General features: G+C 47.2%; 1 protein-coding gene across 5 annotated transcripts in view; it reads left to right on the forward strand.

Annotated features, from left to right (window-relative positions):
• CEP170 (centrosomal protein 170) overlaps positions 1-25,025 on the forward strand; it is a 548,658-nt gene extending 523,633 nt beyond the window's left edge. For all 5 annotated transcript variants that reach the window (XM_078648584.1, XM_078648586.1, XM_078648587.1 and 2 more), the window contains one exon: positions 22,379-25,025. In XM_078648584.1, the coding sequence (XP_078504710.1) occupies positions 22,379-22,665 (287 nt within the window). In that variant the 3' untranslated portion in view covers positions 22,666-25,025. The remainder of the gene's footprint in view (positions 1-22,378) is intronic.
• The last annotated feature ends 427 nt before the right edge of the window (positions 25,026-25,452 follow it).

Consider the following 25,452-nt stretch of genomic DNA (forward strand, 5'->3'; position numbering starts at 1 on the left):
AATACTTTAATGGTCAACAACCCTTCTTCCTTTCACTTTATGCTTGTCTTTGACCATTCAAGTGCAAACCTCTTCAAGAAACTCCTTGTACTGGTATTCCGATAAGAAGGCCTAAAGCTTATTTACCTTTTGCAAGGCATCTTATTCTTGCCTGCATAGAGAGGATAGCAGAAGTCGGAGCCACTGATCTAGATCTACAAGGTACTCACGTTAGCATTGATCCAATTCCGACTATACTTTTTAGAGTTGAAGATGTTCCTCTACCTCGCCCACATCTCTAAACAGAGTCTCTGGTGAATGGTAAGCTGTGCCACAAACTGAGTGTCCCATATAAGAGTATACACACAAACTCTTCAGTAATCTTTGAGACTCCATAAATGTCTAAACTTGAATGCAAAGAGTGTTGAGAATAATATAAGGCTGTTGATCAGGACCCACTCTTTCTGATGCCTGTGCCAGTTCCAGAGTCATGTGATATGTGCAGAAAAGATTTCATAATATGTTTTGTGCTGAAGCTTCACCAGATAAAGATGCCTTATGAACACAGCTGGCAAGAAGATTTGTAGAATGTCCGCTGCAACTCTTAAGGGAGCAGCAGGCTTATCTGAGAAGATAAGATAGTTGTTGGAAGTAGTGAATAAAGGGAAACCTGTGTCAAGCCAGGTTATGCTTTGTTTCATGTGGCTTATCTTGTGGCGAACGAATATTGTTATGGGCTGTATATGAGGTGTGCCTAATGGGTAAGGCTAATTAGCCTTCTATCAGCTGCTCAGCACAAAATTATCAGTCTACCTTTCTGTGGGTAAACTCTTTTTGGATCTCACATGACGATGAGATGCACAACATTAAGGCAGAGAAGATTACCCTGAAGGCAGTTGGGCCGGAAAAAAATAGAAACATAAATTGGTGCTGTTGTTACAGACACACTGATATTATTAAGTTCAATGGTCCTAATACCAGCTGGGCATCCAGTCCTAAAGATGAAGCGAATCCATGGGTGCTCCGAGTATACACAGAGAAGACCATTGCAAGGTAGGAAATCAACAGCCGTCAGCAGAGATAGGATAATCCCAGTGAAACACAAATCTGAAAGAGACACGTTAGTGATGGATTCCTTACCTTAGAATGTCCCCAGGCGTCAGACTGGATCCGGAAAATTTTGCGTAGCAATACCCCTGCACGCCGGCAGGCGTCGTCCGCGGCTCCGCGTCCGTCGTCGGCGTCGGAATGATGTCGTCGGAGTACTTAGACGCCGCCCATGCGCGCTGACGTCTGTTCTTCTTTTTTCCGCGCCAGCTAGCGCAGATCCGGAGAAGCTCTACCCCTTAGTCATTTTTTTACTAAACTTTTTGATCTTTTGATCATTTCTCTACTCGAGTCTTCGACTCCAATGGTGCCGGTAGGGATACCCGGGTTCAAACCCTGTTCCAAGTGCGACCGACTGATGTCGGTTACCGACCCCCATCGCCGGTGCCTGAAGTGTTTAGGCCTCGACGACCGCACCTGCTCCGACTGCCGGGCCCTGACGTCTAAAGCTAGGCGGGAGCGGTCCCGCAAGCAACTCGAGCTCCGGCAGTCGGCCCTGCGCCGTTCCAGGTCCCGGTCCCACGGGAGGTCGAGGGACCGGTCGCGGGGTCGGAGTCATCACAGCTCCGAGAGTGGACATCTGTCGTCAGGATCCAAGTCCTCAGGTAAGAGGCATGAGAGGTCGGAGAGACGTCATGGTTCCTCCGACCCACCCCGACGCTCGCACGATGCGGCCGGGGGTTCGGGTGACACCACCCACACGGCTCCGACGGAGTCGCAGGCGTCGCCGCCTGCCCCTTACCTTCAGGTCCCTGGGCACGGCGCGCCGCCAGAGGAGGTCGAGCGGTACCTCATGGCCATGAGGTCCCTCCCTTCTCTGCCGGGTACCGTGGCGCCTCCGGGCCCAACGGCCCTGGCTGGAGGGCCTAGCCGGTCGAGTGTTTCGGCACCGACGCCGTCGGGTGCTTCGGCTCCGGCGCCGCCAGCGACTTCGGTCCCGGCGCCGCAGGCCCTCATTGGATCCGCTTCCGGATCCGGGTCGTCGACCGCACCGGCCCCGCGGGTGTCGCCCCCGGCGCCCACTGTGGACGCCGTCCCCAATCCTCCCTTCGGTCCGGATCTGGCACCGGAGCGGCGCCGCTTCCGACTGCCTTTGGAGATTTCTATTTCCACGAGACGGCCCCATCTGATGACCCTGCTCTGCAGGAGATGGGTGACGAAGGCGATTGGGAGGGGTCTGTCGACCCTCTGGCACAGGAATGCCAGTCTCAACAGGACTGGACATATGACAGACTGGACATATGCCAGACACTGGATTTGTCTCCCCTCCCACCATGGCTACGGAGGAGGGGGCTGCTTACAGCGTAGTGTTGACGAGGGCGGCCAAGGCCTTAAACCTTGAGCTCCCTGTCACGGCCGTGATAACTAACCTCCTCACTGAGGTCCTTAAACCGCAGTCAAGCTCCAGTGAGCCTCTGCTGCCGTTTAATGAGGCCTTGTGGGCGCTTGGTCCAAGCCCGCCACAGGTCCGCCTGTGGATAGGAACGTGGCCAGACGCTACCGCCCGGCCCCGGGCGACCCTTGCTTTTTGTCCACCCATCCCACCCCCGAGAGCCTGGTTCATCCAGGCCTCCACTTCCCAGACCGCATTCCCGACGGCTCCGCCCGATCGGGAATCCAAGAGATATGAACAATTCGGGAAGAAAGTGTTCTCGTCCCTGAGTTTGGGACTGCGGTCTGTCAATACCACATGTCTCTTGGGCCGCTACACCCTCACCCTGTGGGACACGGTCGCGGAAGTGCTGCCACAATGTCCGGAGGAGGTCCGGGCTAAACTAGGCCAAGCCCTTGTGGAGGGCCGAGATGCAGCACGATATTCCATCCGGTGTGGGCTGGATACCACGGACTCACTGGGCAGGGCTATGGCAACGACGGTGGCGGTCCAATAGGAAATAACTTTCCGCAGCACATGGCTGAGTGGAAAGGCATCGAAAGCAACACTTGAGATCTCTACGGTGAAGAATTACTGCGCTCTGAGACTGAAACCTTTACCATCTTCCATGAAACCTATGAAATCAAGCCTTCATCACCTGGAACATCTTCACGTTCGGAATGCCCCAATGGCATTTCCCCAGTGGGCTGGAGCCATTGGGGGCCAGTTTTTGAAAGCCCCATGCTGGTGCCTGAGCCATTTGTTCCAGCTCTTCCAGATAATTAGAGTAGGCAAGAGTCAGGGGAGATAAAGGGAGATGGAAAGAGGTGGAAGGGATAGAGGACAGGTTTGGGCATTTTTGCCGGGGCTCCTTTTAGTTCCCAGTACTGTCCTGGCATTAATTTCTCTTCAAGTAAAAAACGATGTTGAAGTATTGCCATTGGCTCAAAGTGGTATACTTCAAGGTATTTCTTGGGAGGTGTAAGCTAAAAATTCAGACCTGAGAATTAAAACATGGTAATACAAAAGAGAAATATAGAATGCGGTTTCATCACATCAGTAGATCTGATGGACACCTCTAACCACAGATTCCTCTCCAGTTGAATTCACCCAGGCACTGGACTGGATCTGTAACTTTTCGTAGTAGTCTCTCCTACATGCTGACACCATTGTCTCTGCTGTGACTTCGGCCTGCACCAGGAAAGAATAACACAGAGTGATATTTAGATACGATACCTGCACACTTCTGTAAGTTCCTTTCTTTCTGTGCCTTTTGAAGGTGATCCCAAGCTCTTCTCCCTACATTGTCGGTGTTTACCGATTTAAGAACTTGGATTCCAAAGACAGTGTGCAGGGGAAAATATCTCCCCAGAAGACCAGGGGCTTCAAGCTGTGCCATCACTGCAGGAAGTAGATGTCTGTAACGGATTCAAACAGTTGTCTGTGGTGTCGAAGGTCTAGGCACCTCTCTAAGTTATGCAACAAATGCTCCCTGATTCACCCAAAGGCCACTGGGAAGCTGCAGGCAAAGCCATACATTGCTATACACAGCTATTAAGGAATTTATATTGTGTATGACAATATAAAGACTAGACATAAAAAGGACCCATCAGGTTGTGTTTTCAATGAGTTGTGCTAGTTCTATGATTATCTGGCAGCTGTTCATTTATCTTTATCTTGTTAATTCGGTCATTAGAACTAGTAGTTCCTGTGACAGCGTTGAACATTGCTAGCTGGGTCACAGTCACAGGCCATGTATTTCCTGCTCCTCAACTGCATTATGGGGTTCACCGCATTGAGCAACGATACAAGACGGTGCCAAATCAGGTGGCATTGCCTTTTCTGACATAAAATGTAAATTCGTATTTGTAAAGCACAAACTACTCACTCTCACGGGTCTCAAGGCGCTGGGGGCCGTAGTGGAAATTAAGTGAGCTATTGCCCAGAGTCGCATGGTGCTGAGCTGCCGCCAGAGCCGGGGATCGAACCGTGAGCCCTGTGCTCCGAAGCCAGCTGCCCTGGCCGCTGCACCACACCTCTCCAGTACATGGAGTTGCCATCTTGAAATTGTGAACGTTTCCTATATATCTAGGCAGATCTCTGCACTGCTGCGTTATCCCAGGAATTACCCGACTCCCTATTGCCAAAGATGCAGCCTTCTGAAAAAGGCAGAGTAGTTCTGTCAACATGCTTAATAATGAGAGGGGGCCCCACCTAGGGCCTCATTTTAAGTTGAGTGGAACAGTGTTTCCGGGTAGGATACAGCTTTAGTCAATTGTAACTGTCCCGGTGGGAAATCCTGCAATTAAAATCACTTGAGGTTTTGATGTAAACACAGCCTGGTCTTGCCCCTGCTAGATGCTTCCATTACATGAGGAGCATAGAGGGCTCAAACCCCCTTCGCCAGCCACTGCCTGTGCTATGCCTTGGTGCCATCTCTATTCCTACCACTTGCCACTCACCTTAGTCCCCCTGCTGTAGTGTATTTGTCTCTGGAATAGTGACTCTGAATGCGGATTTGAACCCAGTAAATCTGCGTCTACATGTTATTCCCCTTATTAGGGGAAAATACTTGTGAACGCCATATTTATGTGCACAAATGCCCTTCAGAAACATTATTTCCGATCACACTGTATCCTCACATATATATATACTTCAACCCATCTTGTAAATTGGGGCCTTAATCTACTAAATACCCAAAACTGAGGGAAGAGAATGTAAACTTAGAAATCTCTTATTCAGGTAAAAGAAAATATAGGACTAACCTGATTGGCAGGCTGCAACTTTAGAACCTGAGTCCTTGGAGCCATGAACACGATAGAATTGTTTTAAAGTGTGTACTGTGGTGCATAGGGTCACTATGCAATCTGCTGGGAACTGGGCCTACTGGATTGGTTTAATAGTAAAATGTTCATTGATGAGAAATGGTCTTTGAAGGTAATCAGGTGGGCAGTTAGTTGAAGGAACATATTTGACCTCAAGTGAATTATTTTCACGTCTTTGGGTTTTACTTTTTTGATGACCTGAGGAGAATGAAATAAGGCTATTTATTGTTATTTTCTCCAAATGAAGTGGAGGCTTCTGAGGTGGGAAAAATCTCTATCATAGTGGATAGCTAATTTAATTTTATTTCATCAAGGTTGACGCTTTCTATATGGCTTAAGAATAAAAATTGCTACTGTAGGGGAACACTTCTCACTTTTACAGACTGAGCCACAGAATGCCAAAATGGATCTCCGCTCCAGCTTGCATAATCGTTTAATCTTCAGTACAGCAGGGCAGAATGTTTTTAAAATCACCCCCATCTGCACCTGGCCCAAGAGTATTAAAAGAACTCCCAGAAAGCCCTAAATTCTAAGTACTACTGCTGCTCCTGCATAGCCTATCTGTAAACAGACCTCATGAAACTTAATACTTTTTGCAGCTTCTGTTGTAACCACAGCCCAGTAGATATTTCTTGGGCTCCAGGCGGCTAGAGGTTTGTACCAATTTACCAGCTTGAGCTTGAAAAACAGGTTGAGACCAATGCATCTCCCATAGCTTACTGGCTATATAAAATGTCTATTCGGCAACTAACAGAGCCTGCCAGAAACTGTAAGGAATGCATTTTAAAATAGTGCGTTTCTGGTATTATTTCAACCAAACATTGCGCACACAGGAAATCTACACCGTTAATTTAAAAGCCCTTTGTAATGTATTTAAGCATATTTTAGCGCAGAATGTATGAAAAGGTGTAATTGCAAGTATAAGCAGAACTGTGAGTAAAATGAAGATCAATCCGGTAAATAATAATGAAAATTGACAGCACATTAGTTAACAGTTTTGAAGGAATACCTTATTCCCTAGTACTAGATAATGTCTACATTAGAATAAAAATCTTGTCAAAAGTAGGGCTTTCCTAAATAGAACACTCTTACGTACTCACCGTGTTCACGTTTCTCCAGTTTCTTGGCTGCCCGTAGGCAAGGCCAGGCTTCGTTTCTGTTTTCTTGCTGTTCTCAAGAGAACCAGATAGCAAGCAATTTGACTTTAGCAGACGTGTTGTCATAGATTCTCCTTCTGGGCTGTCTGAAGCCCCTTTCTCTACGAGAACCTCTTGAAGAGGCTTTATATAATTTTTTCCAAGATGAATTTGAGAAAATATAATCCTTTGATATGTGATACAGAGTGTGAATGAAAGTGTAGGAATTACATCTCACAATCTAAAACTGTTGTGCTTTTCTTTTAAATAGACTGGTTCATGAATACATATAACATAATTTAAATACACACTACCAAACTATAAGTAATTATACCTATATGCAATAAATACATATAAACAAAATAAAAATCAGCAATTATGGATTATAAAATATGTGATACCGTAATCTAATATTTTCACATATGCAAATACACATTGAGACCTCAGAAGCAAAAATAAATCAAAGGGTATGACAAACTATTTAAAACAATTTGTATAGGATTGAATGTGACCCCGAAGACTTGTGAACCCCCTAAGACTTTTCCAACATTGGAATTCCACTAACAAACTCTACTCCGAATCAAAGCACAAGAATAAAAAACAGGACTCGAATAATTCTCTAAAATACTACAGACATTACCTGTTTGGTCCACAAAGAATACATTGGTGCATATAATCGCATTCAAATGTAAGAATGCGCTGTGGTGAAAAATGAAAAAAACATTAGTTTGCTAAACCTTACGAGCAGTAAGGGAAATTAACTCCAATTTAGTAAGTACGCATCTCAGATTCATGACTGTACTTTTTTCAAAAATAATAAAAAATGGAACCTATTGGACACTTCAACAAGACTAGTTTTCCTCACGGCATACCTTTTCTCAGTTACTTCCTAAAGACAACACCAATACTTTTTTTTTTATTTAAACTAACTTTATTGGCATTTTCGTTTCTTGCATTGGTTGGTGATTATACATTTTAAAGCTTTCAACATTCCTATTGACAACACCAATACTTTTTTTTTTTTTTTTTTTTGAAATATGTTTTTTATTGCGAAAGCAAAACAGGGGCACAAAAGACACAATCATGAAAGCCGTTCACATGGACATAATAGTAGCATGACGTATCAGGGAGCATACACAGCCAGATACGGCCCACATCCCGGGGGCTGGGCGGCGTAGGAACAGAACATTCAAATTGTCTCTGTGCACGAGAGATATAGACGTATCACTGTATTCGCTAGTTTTATCGTGATGCATTCATATTTCAAAAAGAACCAGTTGAACAACAAACAATTACCCCATAAATGGCATCAGTAGCACAGAACCGAATATAGCAGGACATTTATGTGAGGGTCAGGGGAGGCACAGGTGGTACAGTACCGCATAGGCTCATGGGAGACGTAGTTATGTCTAGACATATACATATCAAGGAATAGCAGTGTGGCTACGTAGGGCCTCTACACCAGCTCCAAGTCTCTCAGTCACTCCCCCTCAGTGCAATCGGATACCGAATCAGTTGGGGAGAATAACTCCGCTCTCGTGGCATCAGAGTCATCCTCCTCCAGCCCTTCCATACACAGCACCCTCCAAGCCAGTAAATCCTCCTGCAGCTTCCTATCTCTACGAGTGCACTGCATGTGAGTCTCCTCCGCCAGGGCCCATTCTCTCGCATCTTTCAGCCATAGGGAAAACTCCGGCGCCCCTTGACCCATCCATGTAATAGCCACACGTCTCCGCGCCAGGACCAGGAGGAGTTGTAAGAATTTATAAGATAACTTTTTCTTTCTGGGCTTCGGCACCAGCGCTAGGAGACAGTAGATGGGTTCTAAAAGAAGTGTAATCCGTGTGGCCTGAGCAACATGAGTCACCACTTTCCGCCAAAAGTCGTAAACCAGGGGGCAGTCCCATGCCAGGTGGAGGAAGCCCGCCCTCCGCGCCCCACATCTAGGGCAATTATGTCGTCTGTCCGCCGATATACGATGTAGGGAGACAGGCGTCATATAAGTACGGTGGACAAAATTGAAATGAATACGTTTAAAACGTGCGTTGCAGGAGACTTTATGGGTCAAAAGCCCGATCCGTCTCCGTTGGTCCGGCTCCAGTTCCACTCCCAAATCCGCCTCCCACGCCGCCCAAGACGGTGCCAACGGTGGGGCCGAGTCCCGACGCATGGCCGAGTAGAGAAGGGAGATCAAGCGCTTGCCTCTCCCACAGGATAAAATGATGTCTAGGGCGTTGGTAGTCGGAGGAGCCTCCGGGTACTGGGGCCACGTAGTGCTGGCCACGTCTTGGAGGGCTCCGTAGTGGAGATACTGTCCCTCGTCTAGAGCAAAGGACTCCAAGGCGTGTTCAAAGGACACATAGGAATCGTTCGGGTAGAGGTCCGCAAGAGTCTCGCATCCGCCAGAGCGCCACTCCCTGAAGGACATATTCTCTTCCAATCGAAGTATCGGGGCCAAGACCCAGAGCGGGAGCTCCCTATGAAACGGCGCCCGCTGCAATACTTTTTCAACGAACCGCTGCCAAATTTCGGCTGTGTGGCGCACCACATACGGTAGGGCGCAATCGGCGCCGCGGCCCTGCATCAGGGCCTTCTGTAGGGTCCTTTCATCAGCCGTACCAGCTAGCAGTGCTAGTTCCCAGTTCTCATCGTCAGCGAACCACCTAGCTGCTGGGAGAAGCTGAGCTGCGTAGTAGTATAGGTCAAATCTTGGGGCCTCAAGGCCACCCTCTTCCCAACTCCGCGTCACCGTACGTAAAGCCACTCTGCTACGACCACCCGCCCAAAGTAGGGAGGTGAGGAGCGAGTTCAAGGTCCGGAATACTCGGGGCGGCAACGGACAGAGGGTGTTCTGCAAGGTATAGAGGACCCTAGGGAGCATCACCATTTTGGCAATCGCCAATCTCCCCATCAGGGAAAGGGGAAGCGTTTTCCAAAAGGTAACAGATTTGTGGAGGGCTGAGAGTACTCTGTCAATATTATAGGTCAGTAGAGTCTCATCCGATGTAGCTACCTGGATGCCAAGGTACCGAAATGCCACTCGTTCACATCTAAAACCCGAATAGGGCATATCTGCGCCCGAGTCCTGAGCATAGCCCACCAGCGGGAAGACCAGAGATTTGGCGAGATTAACACGCAACCCAGATGCTGCGCCAAAGCGGTCCAGGAGCCGTAATAGGACAGGGAGGGCCTCAGAGGGGGAGGTCAGATAAAAAAGCGCATCATCTGCGTAAAGGGAGATTATGTTGGTAGTGGCACCCACCACTATCCCCCACTGTCGGAGCTCCATGCGAGCGGCGATGGCTAGGGGCTCAATTGCAAGGGCAAACAGGAGAGGGGACAGGGGGCAACCCTGACGGGTGCCTCTCTCCAATGTCCACTCCTCCGATCGGGCTGAACCCAATCGCACCCTGGCACGGGGCGCCCCATAGAGTATCTTGATCCAATTGCAAAATCCAGGTCCAAACCCCATATTTTTTAACACCTGCATTAAATATCCCCAGTGCACTGTGTCAAAGGCTTTAGTCAAATCGACTGACACCAAGACGTGTGGATCCTCCCTGCCCCGAACCTCATGGAGGACATGATTCAGGCGGCGCAAATTCATCGCCGTATTACGACCCGGGATAAAACCGCACTGGTCGGAGTGGATTAGTCGAGTCATGTACGGGGCAAGGCGAGTGGCTAAGATCTTAGTGAGGATTTTGGCATCCGTATTGATCAGGGTTATAGGGCGGTATGCCGCGGGATCAGTACCGTCACCTCCCGGCTTTAAAATCATGCATACCTCTCCTTGGTTCATAGATGTCGGGAGGGTGCCAGTACGCAGAGCCTCATTATAAACCTGCAATAGAAGGGGAGCCAAAACATGCCCGAAGGAATGATAGAATTCGGCTGGGTAACCGTCTCCACCGGGGGTCTTCGCACGGGGGAGGGTGGCTATCGCTGCATTAATCTCACCTAGTGTGAGTTGCGTATCCAAGTCAAGTCGGGTAAGTATGTCATGGATCGAGGCCAGGGCAGCAGACTCCGTTCGCTGATCTGTTGCGTCGGGGTCAGGGCAAGATTGGGCGCGTTGAAGCGCAGCCTCTTCTCTCTGTAAATCAGACATCAACTGTTTGCGGACCCCATATGTAAGGCCCATACAGACGCCACGCACGACTGCCTTCAAGGCGTCCCATTTAGTAGAGAAGGGTAGATCATCCCCCCCCAGTTGAGCACCACATATTCCGACAGTGACTCCGCCAAGCGGTCTCTGCCCACCGGGTCCAAGAGGAGGTCAGCGGGCATTCTCCACGTGCGCGGACGTGCCGCTCGATCAGGCCACTGCACCACGCACGTCACTGGAGCATGGTCTGATAGGTATCGGGCCTGGTGCGTGACCGTCAAGGTCAAGGATGGGGTAAGGTTGGCCGCAAGAACGCGGTCCAATCTGCTGTGAGTACCATGCGTCGGGGTGTAACATGTGTAAATCTTCGGAGCAGGGTGACAGGAACGCCACACGTCTATAGCTCCAAGATTATGCATCACGTCACGTAGACGGGCCGTCATACGGGGCTTAGTGCCCGACCGGGGCGGGTGTCGATCCAAGCCAGGGTGCAGTACGCAATTGAAGTCCCCAAACCAAAGGAGGGGTGCATCCAACCCCGAAGCCACAAGATCCTGGACCTGCGAAAAGAAGGCCGGGTCATCAGTGTTTGGGGCATAGGTATTAAGGAGCAAGAGCTCCTTGTCATCCAACCTAAGTCGCACCAGCAGGTATCTACCGTCTACATCTGCCTCCACATATTGAACCGCGCAGGGGATCCCTGGGGCCACCCAGATAAGGACTCCTCTAGCATATGTGGAGAAGGAGGAATGAAAAAGCTGGCCTCTCCACTTCCTGGACAGCCGTTGTGCGCCGTCGTCATCTAGATGAGTCTCTTGCAGACAAGCGATCGAGACCCCGTGTCTTTTAAGGAAAGTGAGGACTCTGTGTCTCTTGGTGCAAGTACCCAAGCCACGTACATTCCACGTTAAAAATTTAAAACTCATGGCCTATGATGGCACTTAATCAAGCTATAGTATAAAGACAACATAACCTGTCGCCCCCCGTTCCCCACCGTAGTAGAGTCTGCCGGAGCATCATTGTCAGTAAACTGTCTACAAATCGGTTTCAACGTGCACCTGATGCTAAAAACACTTTCTCCATAAAGTTCAACCCACCCCCCAACAACCCCGAAACCTAGAGCTTTTGTATAAACCGGTCCCCCCCCCCACCCACGAGCAAGAGGATAGCAACAACAAGAACCGCCACCCCGCCCTTCCCCTGCCAGTGCCAGGACGTACACAGCCACCCCATACAACCCACTCAACCCTCACTCACACACAACAAAAACAACCCCACCCACCCTACCTCCCAGCTCCCCGAAAAGACCCAGCAATATCAGAACAGTACCTGGGCATGTCTTCACCCCCCCCCCCCGTTAGCAATACCGGGAAGAAGTCACCTAAGAGGAAAAGGAGCCCCACCCACCTCCCCTGTACCCTAAGCCACAAGGGCTCAAGCGCTCAATCATGATCCATAACCCAGGAAAAGCCCCACAGTGGGAGGAACGAGCCAGGGGAACCCAGCAGTGTGTCAATAGGAGTGCCCCCACAGTAAGATTACCCACACAGACAGGGCCAATCAACACCAGTCAATAGTTCACTCCAACCTTGGCTCAGTGAGGGCCGTCTCCGGGACCACCGGGGCTGTAAAGTCCGCATCCAGAGACGCTTCCAGCAAAGTGTCCGGCACTAGGATGTCACCAGGGCCAGGAGCTGCAGTCGAGCTTGGTCCTGCTCTCACCGATACTGTGTCCATATGGATAGCTCCATCTGCCCCCACCGTAGGCCAAGGTGCAGGAGATCCCCCGAGACCCAGAGCGGCGCCGTCTCCTGCTGCGGTGTTTCTTTCGTGGTCTGGTCCCCCAAGTGTCACGCGGGCCACCTCGCTCCCCCGGAGGGAGGTCGTCTCCTCTGATTTCGAGCCACTCCCACACTTCCGCCGGTGACTCAAAGAAGTGCGCACGGCCCTGGGAGAGTACCTTGAGTTTGGCCGGGTACAGTAGCATATATTGAAGTTGCATCTCACGGAGTTTTTGTTTGACTCCCACATAAGATTTCCTCTGCTCCTGCACTTGCTGGGTATAGTCCGGGTATATTGACACACGGCTATTTTCAATCAGAAGTGGGGACTCCGATTCCCTCGCAGCCCTCAAAATACAGTCACGGTCCTTATAATTCAGGATCTTCGCGATGAGGGCTCGAGGAGCCTCCCCCGGGCGTGGAGGGGGCACAAGGGCTCTATGCGCCCGCTCCACAACGAACACATTAGATAATCCTGATGGGCACAATCGTGTGCGGATCCAAGTTTCAAGGAATCGTTCAGGGTTCCCCGCCTCCAATCGCTCCGGCACACCCAGGACTCGAATGTTGCTCCGGCGGGCTCTCCCTTCCGCGTCTTCAGCCCGTCTCTCCAATGCGCGGGTAGTAAACGTAAGTTGTGCAACTGATTTTTGTAGGGAGGCCACCTCACCCTGCAACTGCGTGATATTGCCCTCTGCGTTTGAGACTTTGTCTGCCACTTTGTGAAGATCAGTTCTGAGGAGATTCACATCGATGGAAACAGTCTCTATCTGTCGTTCCAGAGCAGAGTGGGAGCCCTGAATATCTTTCAGGAGTTCGGCCCTGGTTGGCTCCGTCGGGCTCTCGCTGTCGCCCTCAGGCCCTGTCTGACGCGTGATTCTCTGCGACGGTAGGCGCGGAGTGGTATACTGTGTAATAGTATTAGGCTGGGAGCCTTTTGAAGAGCGACCGCCTCGAGCCGCCATCTTGTGATGCAGATGACACACGCAGTTAGTGCCTGCCAAAGGGCCCCGGAGGTCTAACAATCCAAAGGTATAGGGGCCGAGATCAGGAGCAGGCCGTGACCAGCAAGGATAATGTTCAGTACAGTTTACGGGGAGTAAGCCAGTTTACCCCACAGCTAGGCTGGTATAATGGCCGCGGAACACCCCCCTACATATAACGGCGGAAGCCGAAAGTCCGGCACTCGTTAATAAGGCAAGGAAATGTCAGCTGATCCTCAGTTCACGCCACTCTAAAGAGGCCCCCACCGTCAGTTGGCAACAGATTGGTCCCTAGGGCCACAGGGACAAGCACAGGCCGCAGCAGGAATCCCCTCACATGTGAGGATCAAGAGCTCCGCTCTGGAAGTGGCCCCATATGGAGGTGAAAATGGCGGACGGGCGCTGGCCGGAGCTCAAGGACGACGCCACTGGCAAGGCGCCCCGCCTCAGTGGCCTCCAGCAGTGGCACCCAGCAGGGGGAGCAAGCCAAGTCTAGTGTGGGCGTGGGGGGAGCAAGGCTGCAGGTCCCACGCAGCACGACCCAGGGAGAAAGGAGGCCGGGCGCCTCAGCAGGGTAAGAGGCGACGCGCCCAATGCGTGGCTCCAGGAGGGGTCAGGGCCCGAGCACTCACAGCCGGCAACAGGCCGCGGAGGACCCCCAGCGCTCCGGGTTCAGTCCGCCGCCCACCAGGGGTTGCAGGTCTTACCTGGATCTTCGTTGCGTGCCACCGCGATCCCCACGGGCCGACCAGCGGGCACCTCCGGGACCCAGGGAGCGCCGATCTCCAGCTGTAGAGACACCACCAACATGCAGTGTAGGGCGCAGGGGTCCCCGCAGCAGTCGCCTGGTTCAGGAGCTCTTGCACGTCGCTTTCGGGCGGATCGCCCGTAGTCGACCTTCCGCCGCAGGCCCAGACCGCGACCTCGCGTAGTCCAGGGCGGCGCTACGGACGCCGGCAGTGCCGTCACCTCCGCTCACGGCCAAGCCCCGAGTTTCTCCTCGATCCCAGGGGTCGTGATCAAGTCCGGGGTGGTTCCGGCGTGGAATCCACGGGCTAGGACAGCTCAGGCAGGATAATAAGACAGGATTAGTGGGTCTTTGGGACGGAGCTGGTGGAGCTCTCGTCCTGTCGGCCATGTTGCTTGGCCACGCCCCCCAAACACCAATACTTTATAGCATATCATAGCAACGAGCTGGGGGTCAAGGAAATTGTTGATTCTTAGCTTTTATGGAATAATGCTTTGTTTGTGTAATCTTTAGCTTCAAAGCACAATTTACTGTGCATTTATTTGTGTGTCCATTATTCAATAACAATCTGTCACAAGATAGACCAGCCCTGAGATTAAATTATGCTATAGCATTCTGTAGGAGGTAATCGTTGTTCTCAGTTCTACTCCACGTGAGGTCGTGGTCAGTACTTAACCAGAAATGTTGGATTCATCTGGTCTGTTTCTTGTTTTCTCTTCTGATGTCCTGGCATTGTGTTGGTCAAGAAAGCTAGTAGCAATAAGGCTTGTATGGTTCTAGAAACCCTATGTTGACTCATCTATATTTATTCAGAGCTGGACCAGATGTTTATTTCCTTTGAGCTGGTTCTCCAAAGTAGCAGGAATTTAATAAAGTTAATCTTAGTTTGTGTATGTATTCCCACATCACACATGATAAAAAACAGATGTACAGTTTGACCATGTATGTGGAAACTGGTGTGAAGTGTACATAATGCACACATACAATTCTACTTTATTTCTTACTTGTGGCAGAATAGTGTCAGAGTGGGCAGAAAATGCAATTCAAATCAAAAAGTAGTAACTTAAAAGGGTGGTCACCAACACTTGAAAATGCACTTCCTACATTTTCCTATCACTGAATTTACACCGAAATGGTCCTGTTTTATGTAGCGTATTGATTTTGCAAGTGAACACCGATCTGTGTGATTGAATTATAAAATTAAGAGAGGGTCATTACATGAAAAATGTAAAGAAAAAAAGAGTTAATTATACACAGAAAATGCTGTAAAAGTAAGAGACAAATTTTGACCCCATCAATGCATAGTTTAGTGTATATAATGCGCGTAAGTCAAGTTTGAATATTATGAAAGTCATGAATTTCAGGTGCTTTATACACAAGTATCCAAGTACATTATACCATGAGAACTTCGCTCAAGCATAGCAGTCATATAGGTGAATAATTAAGACCGTCATAAACTATGCAGATATGTAGTCATATGAAATAGTTCTCACACCCAATTCTGTATCTTTGTTAATCTGACACAGAGTATCAATTTTCATATCTGATAGAGCCTTCTAGCTGCACATGCCTTATCTTACAATAATGCCCAGGTGTCAGATTGAATTTGTGAGCAGTACCCCTAAGCAAGGTAGGTGGTGTTGTTCAGCTCCATGTGGCGTCATCCGTGCCGGAAGTGATGTGCCTGTATAGGCACCACCCCAGCACGCTGATGTGAGTTCCTTTTTTTTTCGCGCCAGTTAGCACAGATCCAGGGAAGAGCTACCCCCAGTCACTTTTTGACCCTTTTGTCAAAGACCTGCCTGGTGTGGCAGGAATGTTCATGAGGAAGGCTGGTTTCATCTCTCTTACCGCTGTCACCGACAAATATTGGTAACAGATCCACACCTTGTCTGTCTATGGTCCCTCGAGCCAAGACCTGCTTTGATTGTCGCACCATGTACCTCAAGGCCTTGAGGGAGCCGTCCCTCAAACTCCTTGCTGCTCAATGTGCGACCCCACGACTGTCTCTATCCTGGTGGAGAGTTAGGTCCAGGGATTGGTTGCAGAGCTACTCCAAGTGCTCGTTGCCACAGTCAAAGTCACAGTCACCAGTCAACAGAAGAGCAAAGAGTTAAACAGGCCTTCGACTTCTCCCAGTCCGTTGAAGTCACCCGACGAGATGAGGGAGCATCAGCATTCGTTGCCTGGCTCCGTGGTTGAGCTTGTGCCTAAACTGTCTCTGCACCTCCCCGAGTTTCCAAGGGCTGACAGGATCCCCACCCAACTTTGGAAATTTTATGAGGCCATGCACCTCATATTTGGGTGGCCTGTCCCGGCTGGAGTGCCTTTGAACCATGCGGGCTCAAGTGGGGCCCCTACTGGTCTTCCTCCGGTGGGTCCGCCCCCGACACCAGTCGGGCCTTTTGGATCCATGGATGGACTCGGACCTGCACCGGCTGAGCCACCTTGACTTTCACTGGCGCCAGCTCGACTGCTGATGTCCCTGGTGCCCACTGGCGGCACAGTCCCTGTAATTATCCCTGACTTAGATAGGTGTCGTCCGACGCCGGCTCTGACAACGGGCACTACACCTAGGCCGGCGTCGGTGCCCTATTCCTTTGGGTTAGGACTGGAGAATGATTGGGAAGGGTCACTGGACCCTGATGAATACCAGCCCCTAGATGCCATTGAGGACACCTGGTGTGAGGATTTGGCAGATGCCAGTGGACTGGTTGCTTCCCCAGATACTGGCTTGGTATCTCCTACTACCATGGCTATGGAAAAAGAAGCCTCATTGACTGTGGTTGTGAGGAGGGTGGCTAACGTGCTAGACCTTCAGCTACCCACTGTGGCTGTCAAGACGAATGTCTTGACTGAAGTGCTTCAGTCAGCAGTCACCCCATCCGAACTGCTTCTCCTGTTTAATAAAGCCTTCATGGGGGTCCTACTCGGGGCTTGGTCCAAGTCCTGCACACAAGCTTCTGTGAATAGGTAATCGCCCCACCCCGAGGAACACCTGTTTCCTCATAACACACTCCACGCCGGAGAGCTTGGTAGTCCAAGCCTTCACTTCAAAATTAAACCCTGATGCATTCCCTTTCACTCCCCCGGACAGGTAATCCAAGAGGATGGATACCTTGTGAAAGATGATGTTCTCTTCCGTCATCCTGGCTTTGCAGGTGAAGATCACATGCCTTTAGGGCGATGCTTCTACTTACTCTGGGACTCGGTTGTACAGGTGCTGCCTATGGTCTCGGAGAAGGCCTGAGCCATACTCTCTCAAGCTGTTGCTGATGGGGGGAACGCAGCTAAGTGTGCCATACACGGTGGGCTGGATACGACTGACTCACTAGGCAGAACAATTTAATCATCGTGGCCTTAACAACGTCATGCCTGGCTGAGGACGACTGGCTTTCCTAGGGTTGTCCAGGCTTCACTCATTGACATGCCCTTTGATGACTCCTGTCTGTTTAGAGACAAGGCAGACTTAGCGCTGGAGTGCTTCAAGGACAGCCAGGTCCTTGGACCTTTCCATGGACCCTTGCCAACCACTGTCCGCCTTCCACTCCTTTCGTAGCCACGGAAGGGGCTTCCAGCCACATCTCCAACAGCCCATCCAGCAGACTTCACATACTTTGCGTGGACAAGGACGGAGCACCCACAGGCCTCATGGGTCAAGCAGCTAGTGGTAGTGCCAGTAACACCCCCCCGCCCCCCAACCTGGTAGCCTCCAAGCCCCTTTAGTTTGCTATTTATCCATCATTGGCACCCAGTGGGAGGCATGATTCGCCATCACCTGCACTACTGGAGGTCGATAACATCCGACCGCTGGGTTCTCCACATTGTCCAAAGAGAAATCCTCCCCTTTGTGATTTCCCCTCCAACCATGTAACCTACTTGCGAAAGACTAATAGAAGACCACATCTCAATACTGTGCTAGGAAGTGCAGACTCTCTTGGCCAAGGGAGCCATAGAGAGGGTGCCGGCATATCAGAAATAGGTTGTGGTTGTTAATCTCACTACTGTCTCATGCTCAAAAAGAACAGAGCCCTTCCTCCTATCCTAGACTTACGCCCTCTCAATTTCTTTCTGAAAAAGGAAAAATTCAAAATGCTCATGCTTGCTCAAGTCCTGTCTGCCCTTTACCAGTGAGACTGGATAGTAGCATTAGACTTGCAGGACGCTTACTTCCATATTCCTGTCCTGCCTGTCCACAGACATTATGTGCAGTTCACGGTGGTCCACAAGCACTTTCAGTTTGCCATGCTTCCTTTTGGCCTTACCAGCACCCCTCGGGTGTTCACCAAGGTGATAGCGGTGATTGCAGCTCATTTGCGGAGATTATGGATTCCAGTTTTCCCCTTTCTCGACGACTGGCTGTTGAAGGCGGGTCTACCACCTCCAGACTACAGCAAACCTTTTGCACTCGCTGGAGTTCACGAACAATGTGCTGAAGTCACACCTGATCCAGAGCGATGAGTCCAGGATATTCAGGCTTGATACCAATGTTTCAGCCTCTATCCTGGATTTCAGTACAACTGACTCTGAGTCTGCTGGGCCTCATGGCCTCCTGCATGCTGCTTGTGACACATGCCTGGTGGCATATGTGGACTGTGCAGTGGCATCTGAAGTTCCATTGGGCGCAGCATATGGGGAATCTCTCCAACCTGGTCCAGTTCTTGGAGGGCACTGCAGAAGATCTGCAGTGGTGGCTAACGAACTGCGATTGGGTCAGTGGCAGACCCCTCTCCCTTCCCCAACAGATCTGACAGTAGTGACAGACTCGTCACTATGGGCTGGGGCAGCCTTCTGGGAGATGTGGAGATCAGAGGACTCTGGTCTCCAGCGAAATCCGGACTCTACATCAGTTTGTTGGAGCTCTGAACGATCCAGTTGGCATTGAAAGCCTTTCTACCGTCCATTAAGGAAAAGCTAGTACAGGTGTTCACGGACAACACCACTGCCAAGTCAAAATGCAGCAATCAAGGCGGGTGGGGTTGCACCTTTGTACATGGCTGGAACATCAGGGCATATCCTTGGTGGTTTAACTCCTGGCAGGGTCTCTGAACGCCAGAGTAGACGACTCAGCCAAAGGTGACTAGCAAGTCACGCGTTGCGTCTCCACCCAGACATGGTGCACGGTTTCTTTCAGCAGTGGGGAGAACCTTGTTTAGATCTATTCCCCAATGCTGAGAACGCGCAATGTCAGCAGTTCTGCGCTCTAGAGTTTCTAAGGCAGCTCTCACTCAAGACGCTTTTCTTCTCGAGTGGAGTTCCGGCCTCCTGTATGCCTTTCCGCCATTACCACTCCTGCCAGAGTTCTCAGACACAACCAGGGCCTAAGCCATCCATGGGACTCTGGACTAGGCTTGGAGGGTCTGGTATCCCAAGCTGTTGAGCATGTGGGTCCTCTGATCAGGCTGCCACTTCAGGAAGCTCTCCTGTCGCAGCAGCAAAAGGGGGTTCTCCAACCTACCTTCCAACGCGTCTTGTGTGGAGATAGAGCTGCGAGAGTTGACAGCTTTTGACCTTCCACCTGAAGTCTGTAATGCTATTTTGGCAGCTCTGTATAACTTCACCAAGACGGTGTACCCCGCCTGTTGGAACAAGTTTGTGGCATGGTGCACAGATAAACAGGTTGACCCTTTATATGTACCCATTTCCCTAGTTCCTTTGTTTATTCTTACCCTGGCCCAGCATGGCTCTGCATTGGGACTTTAAAGGTTTATTTGTCTTCTATCTCCACTTTTCTGCAGCTGCTAGATCAGCCTTCCCTTTTAAAGTCACCTTTTGTAATAGGTACCTTTAAAGGTCTTCAGTACATGTTTCCTCCAGCTCCCTTAGTTATGCTTCAATGAGACCACACTTTGGTTCTAATTTTTCTGATGTGCATGCTCCCTTTGAGACACTTCATAACTGTCCTCTTAAGCTCCTCACCATCAATTTAGACCTTCTGGTGGCAGTTACATCTGCCCGAAGGGTCACTCGACTGCAAGTGCTGTCATTTCCAAGGCAAACAGGTCTTTCGGACTTGGGCATCCTTCTTGCCAAAGGTAGTCAGTTTGTTCCACAATTACCAGTCCATCACCTTGCCTACCTTTTATACTCCGCCACATCCCTCTCCAGCTGGACCCAAAAAGAGAGTTGTCGTTCTAACGTGACCGCAGACAACCATTCTGGGTGGACAATCAACTTTTTGTGGGATATGTCGGAGCCAAGAAAGGGATTGGCGTGCAGAAATAAACCATCACCCAATGGATTGTGTTCTGCATTAAGATCTATTAAGCATTGGCCAAGAAGCAACCCCCGGAGGGCTTGCATGCTCATTCCACCAGAGCAAAGGCTGCAACCACTACATTAGCATGCAGAGTTTTGGTCCTGGACATGTGTCAGGCTGCAACGTGGGCTTTGTTGCTCATGTTCACCAAGCACTACTGCCTGGACAGTCACATCCATTTGGATGGGCACTTTGCCCCATCGGTCCTGCAGGACTTGCTAGTCTAAAGCAGGTTCACAGACCCACCTCCTGGAGAATATTGCTGGGGTATCTAGTCTAAGGTAAGGAATCTGCATCTAGAAGTGTCCATCAGATGAACAAGTTACTTGCCTTCGGTTTTACCTCATCTGGTGTAGACTCTATCCAGCCTCATATTCCTTACCAACCCACCCATCATCCCTGCTCTGCAAACAGATTTTTAGGTACAGGGCTGTTTCCTTTTCAAGGCCCTAGTTTCACACACCAGTGGTCAGTGTTCTTCGTGGCTCCACGCTCCTGGCATGGAAAGCTGAAAAAAACCTGACTTCAGCGGCCTGGGGTAGCGCCCTATATAGGCACCGTGTGTGTCCCTTCTGGCAAGGATGATGCCATGCAGAGCCAAATGACACCACCTACCGGCACGCAGGGGTACTGTTCACAAAACATTTCCAGATCCAGTCTAATGCCTGTGGATTAATCTAAGGTAAGGAATGTATGGCTAGATATAGTCTACCAGATAAGGCATTACTGAAGGTAAGTAACTTGTTCATCAAATAATGCCAGATTTCTGAGTAGTTCTTCAAAGTTTACTATTATTATATTGAGATGAAGCCAGTATGAGTGGTAGAACTAGCAGAATGAAATTACACTAACCTCCGAGCAGCTGATGCTTTGATATGGTTCCCTCATATGGATATGGCTCCCTCATACAGCTTTGTATTTGTGATAGGATTAGAACACAATATCTGTTTTGTGCACTGAAAGGATGTGGAGACAGTCTAACATGAGTACTATGATCGCCACGATTTCATAATTTAGAAATCATTCAGTATGATGATGTGATGTATAAAGAAAAGAACATTGACATTTAAGGGTTCAAATTAGGTGTAATATCTGTAGCAAGAAATGAGTTCATGCCAGGTTACAGGTCACATGTTTTGGGGGTACAGGAGCATGTTCGCATTTTGTAATGAAGATTTTCATTGTATTTAGATTATTTGCTCAAATTGAAAAGGCGACCACTCATGGCCGTATTTATATATATATATATGGAAAACATTCATCGTTTTTCCTTTTAATCATAAAATATGCCTGCTCTCATGCATTAGTGTTTGGAAGTAAGTAAACTGTGATGGCTTGGAAGTTCCGTAATGTAGATGATAGGATTATACACATCAATGTGATCTTAAAAGATGAGATTGTTCCATCAAAATATGAAATGCAATGAGAAATGCGATAATTTGTTGTTAGCCATCAGGTGTATAAGCTTCTATTTTGTGGTTGTGTCTGTTTCTTTTTCACTACTTCTTAATCCTCAGTGCGTTTCTTTTTAATAAAACATACTTTTGTGCCTAGGATTGTTTGATATTGCCAAACAGTTGAAGTTCGTTTTTTAAAAATGCAGTTTCAAAATAGTATACAGTCTTAAAGCTTCTTTGGCGATTAATTGCAATTGTTTATGCACCTATATTGGCCCGTAATAGATATATTTGCAAAAAAATAAGTCATTTTAAATTGATAAAGCACTAAGCAATTAACAGTCAAACATCATTCACAGAGTAGTAAATGTACTTTGAAGCTAACTTGACACTGTACAAAAAATAAATTAATTCTCAAAAAGTACATGTTTTTTATGATGTGCCTATGTTGTAATTATTGGTAGAAGTTAGAAGCACCATATACATACGTATAAGACGTAATGTTTTGCCAATGCAAAATCATATTTTAACACTTCTTGGCTTGCTGTCCACACTTGTCAGTGTTTGCTGATTGTAGTATTTGGTTCTTTACAACTAAATGCATTCTTCTTGATAAGTCGAAGAAAGTAGCTAATGTTGAATTGCAACTTTGAATCATAATCATTATATCCATTTTTTTTAAGTGATCAATGCAATGATTGACCCCGATGGTACATTGGACGCTCTGAACAGTTTGGGATTTAGCAGCTCTATTCTTCCATGCCAGCCTAAGCAGCGGTCCAGTCCTGTAGCTCATTCTGTCCGTGCACCAGCACAAACGCACTGTCAAACAGAAGCCACAGTTATCCGGCCTGCCATGATATCCACGTCATCGGAATTTGGAAGTATTGAATCTGAAACCGACTTCAGCATTCACTTCAATCGATTTAACCCTGATGGGGAGGAAGAGGATACCACTTTACATGGATAATATTAAATATATCTGTAGAACTTTTATTACCTAATGGTTGTGAATAACTCATACACCAGTGTTGACCCCATGGGTACTACTACTACTTGGTCCACTGCAGCTATGTCGTTCATCTTCTTGCCTTGTTTTTAAGAGCTTATAACATGTAAAACGATAAGAGCCCATAGCTCAGCTGGAAAAAAATTATATTTTGACAGTTAACAATTTTCAAATAATTTATGTATCTTCCTTGTGTTCTTGAGTAACACATATAATGGAAAATCAAGGCTGCCTCCCCGTGAATTCATCTGATTATGCCTCTGCCTCTCATGTGATCTCCACATGTCTCAAAATTTTATTTTAAAATAAATGACTGATGACAAAAGAAATTACAAATGAAAGCTGGGACAGACTAACAATACAGGTAAATTTACACATCTGTGGTCTGGTGTTAAATCTATTTTTGATGTTTTATTTGAAATGGAAAATGTCAAACTAATGAACACTGGTTTCATATTTCTAAGTCACAAACATTTCCTGTTGATTCATAACTTTGATCTTTGAAAAGTTATATATGGATGCAAATGCTTACAGTGTCCTTCTTTGCGAACAGAATTTACACTTTACAGAATTTCTAAGCAGGAATGTTCTGCTTCGTAGACAACCTTGTAGTAGCCATTTATGATCCCAATTTTTCTAACAAAAAAAAAAAAAGAAATCAGATGTTCCCACACTATGTGCTCTAATATGTACCTATTGAACACACGTTTGTATAGATCTAGGAAAACGTTTGCTGGTGTTTTTGTCTTAGCCATTTACCTGTCGTATTTTGCGGACATGTCTCCTTGGAGGTGCACTGACACTTAATATACAAGGTTAGACAGTCTTCATTAACAACTCAGTCATGTTTGTTAACATTTAAGATCTCTTCTGTAAATTATGTAAAGTTATTATGTGGTAGGTTGGCATGGGGGTTACCAAGTATGAGCTATGTTTGCACTAAACTCTTGCCATTATTGGTACAATAGACAAGCATACCTGTACATGATTAACAAGCTAACAATCATTTCATGTACATAAGATAGTAGTATCAGTTAAACTTGTTTTAAGAGTTAAAAACAACTTTCAAATGTTTCAATGATGCCTAATTTAGGTTCATAGCTGTGTTGCTGTTTATACATACATAAATATTCTTAGTTCATATATTTGTTAAAATGTAAAATAAAATTATTTCCGTGCAGGGTCGTGGGACACTGTATAGATGTAGTAAACAAACATAAACACAAGTTTCATGATTCCAACACCAATATTATATCTGCAATTTATTTGCATATAACGTTAAAAACACTTTCCTGAGCTAATTAGTAGTTGATTTGGGGACGGTCATTCAGAGAATTGGGTGTATTAGTCATGCTGTAAAGTGATTTGATGGTGGCAAAACAGTAACACTCCCAAGCAAAGGAGTAATTTATGTATATTTTCTGGACCTTGTATACTAAAGCCCACTTCCTCTAAGTTATGCAAATGTGATAAAGACTCTGATAAGTGATTTATTCTAGAGTACACTAGCTAATCCTCATGTATCTTATCCCAGATAAGAAAAAGTTAGATGCTGGACAAGTAAGACTAGCAAATGACCTCTTGTTACTAAAGCATTGTAATATGGAGGAAATATATTAGTGTTTAATATATAACAATAAACTGGAATTTTCCTTTTTTCTTAGTCTGTCTTAGAGGAGAGAAATACAATTTGGCATATGTTACTTTCTGTAAAGGTTCAGCAATAATCCTATAATTATTTTGTTTTCAGCATCTTTTGTCAATGTTTAAACTGTACAGAATTTCAGAAGTCATTGAACATATTTAATTTTATAACTTTGACCAGTTAATAAATGCTGTAAAGAAAAATGTATTATGGATCTTATTTTTGCTGAAAGTTAAATAAAATGTAATGATAAGTCTTAAAAAATGCTCACTACTTGAGCAACAGAAACCTGAAATGTGCCACTTGGAGGAGGAGTTGTTAATACGAGCTTTAAAAGCTCACTAAGCAAAAAAAAAAAAAGTTTGTTAAATAAAAAGTCGATTTGTTAGAAAATGAATAGCATTATTAAAATAAAATAAAAACTCCTCTTTTGCATTGATTTGAGGTATTTCTCTGCCACTGGGATTTGACATTCAGAAGTTATGAAAATAAATGTTTGTTCTCGATTTCATACACGTGTTGTAGAATAAACATTTTGCATTTACGTTATGCCCTCTTTGTTTTATATGAAAACATTATTATCCTTTATTTATTTTTGTTATATTTTGTTTTATACGTTTCTTTTGTTACGTGCATTTTCAGCTCCATTTCTAAATAAAATTTCTGGAACTTAAAAGGCAATGTGTATGCTACCTTTTTCCTGTAAATATAGTTTTTGTTAAGCTTTGTTTAAATTGTAGCATTTTTTGTAACATACTGACTGCCTAGCACAACCTGCATTGGTAGACACACAAAATGAAAGGATGATAAATATCAGAAAAAAAATAACTCGCTTGGGGACAGTGTACACTTTATGGTAGTTTTGTAAACTCATTTTTTAAGACATTGTTCATTACGGAAAGAAGTACATGGTTGGTACTATTTTCCCACTACACTTGCGTCAGACAAGTGAATAGGTTAACCTAATATAAAATCGAACAATTTTTGCGGTAGTTTCTTGACTAATGGGTAGTTAGAATATCCTTTGTTATGGTATTTATCATTTTCATATAGATCACTTCAAAGTCCCTTATTGTTATGGATAATGGAACCAGTTAAAAAGA

The sequence above is a fragment of the Lissotriton helveticus genome, chromosome 6 (assembly GCF_964261635.1).
Source record: "Lissotriton helveticus chromosome 6, aLisHel1.1, whole genome shotgun sequence".
Lineage (NCBI taxonomy): Eukaryota > Metazoa > Chordata > Amphibia > Caudata > Salamandridae > Lissotriton > Lissotriton helveticus.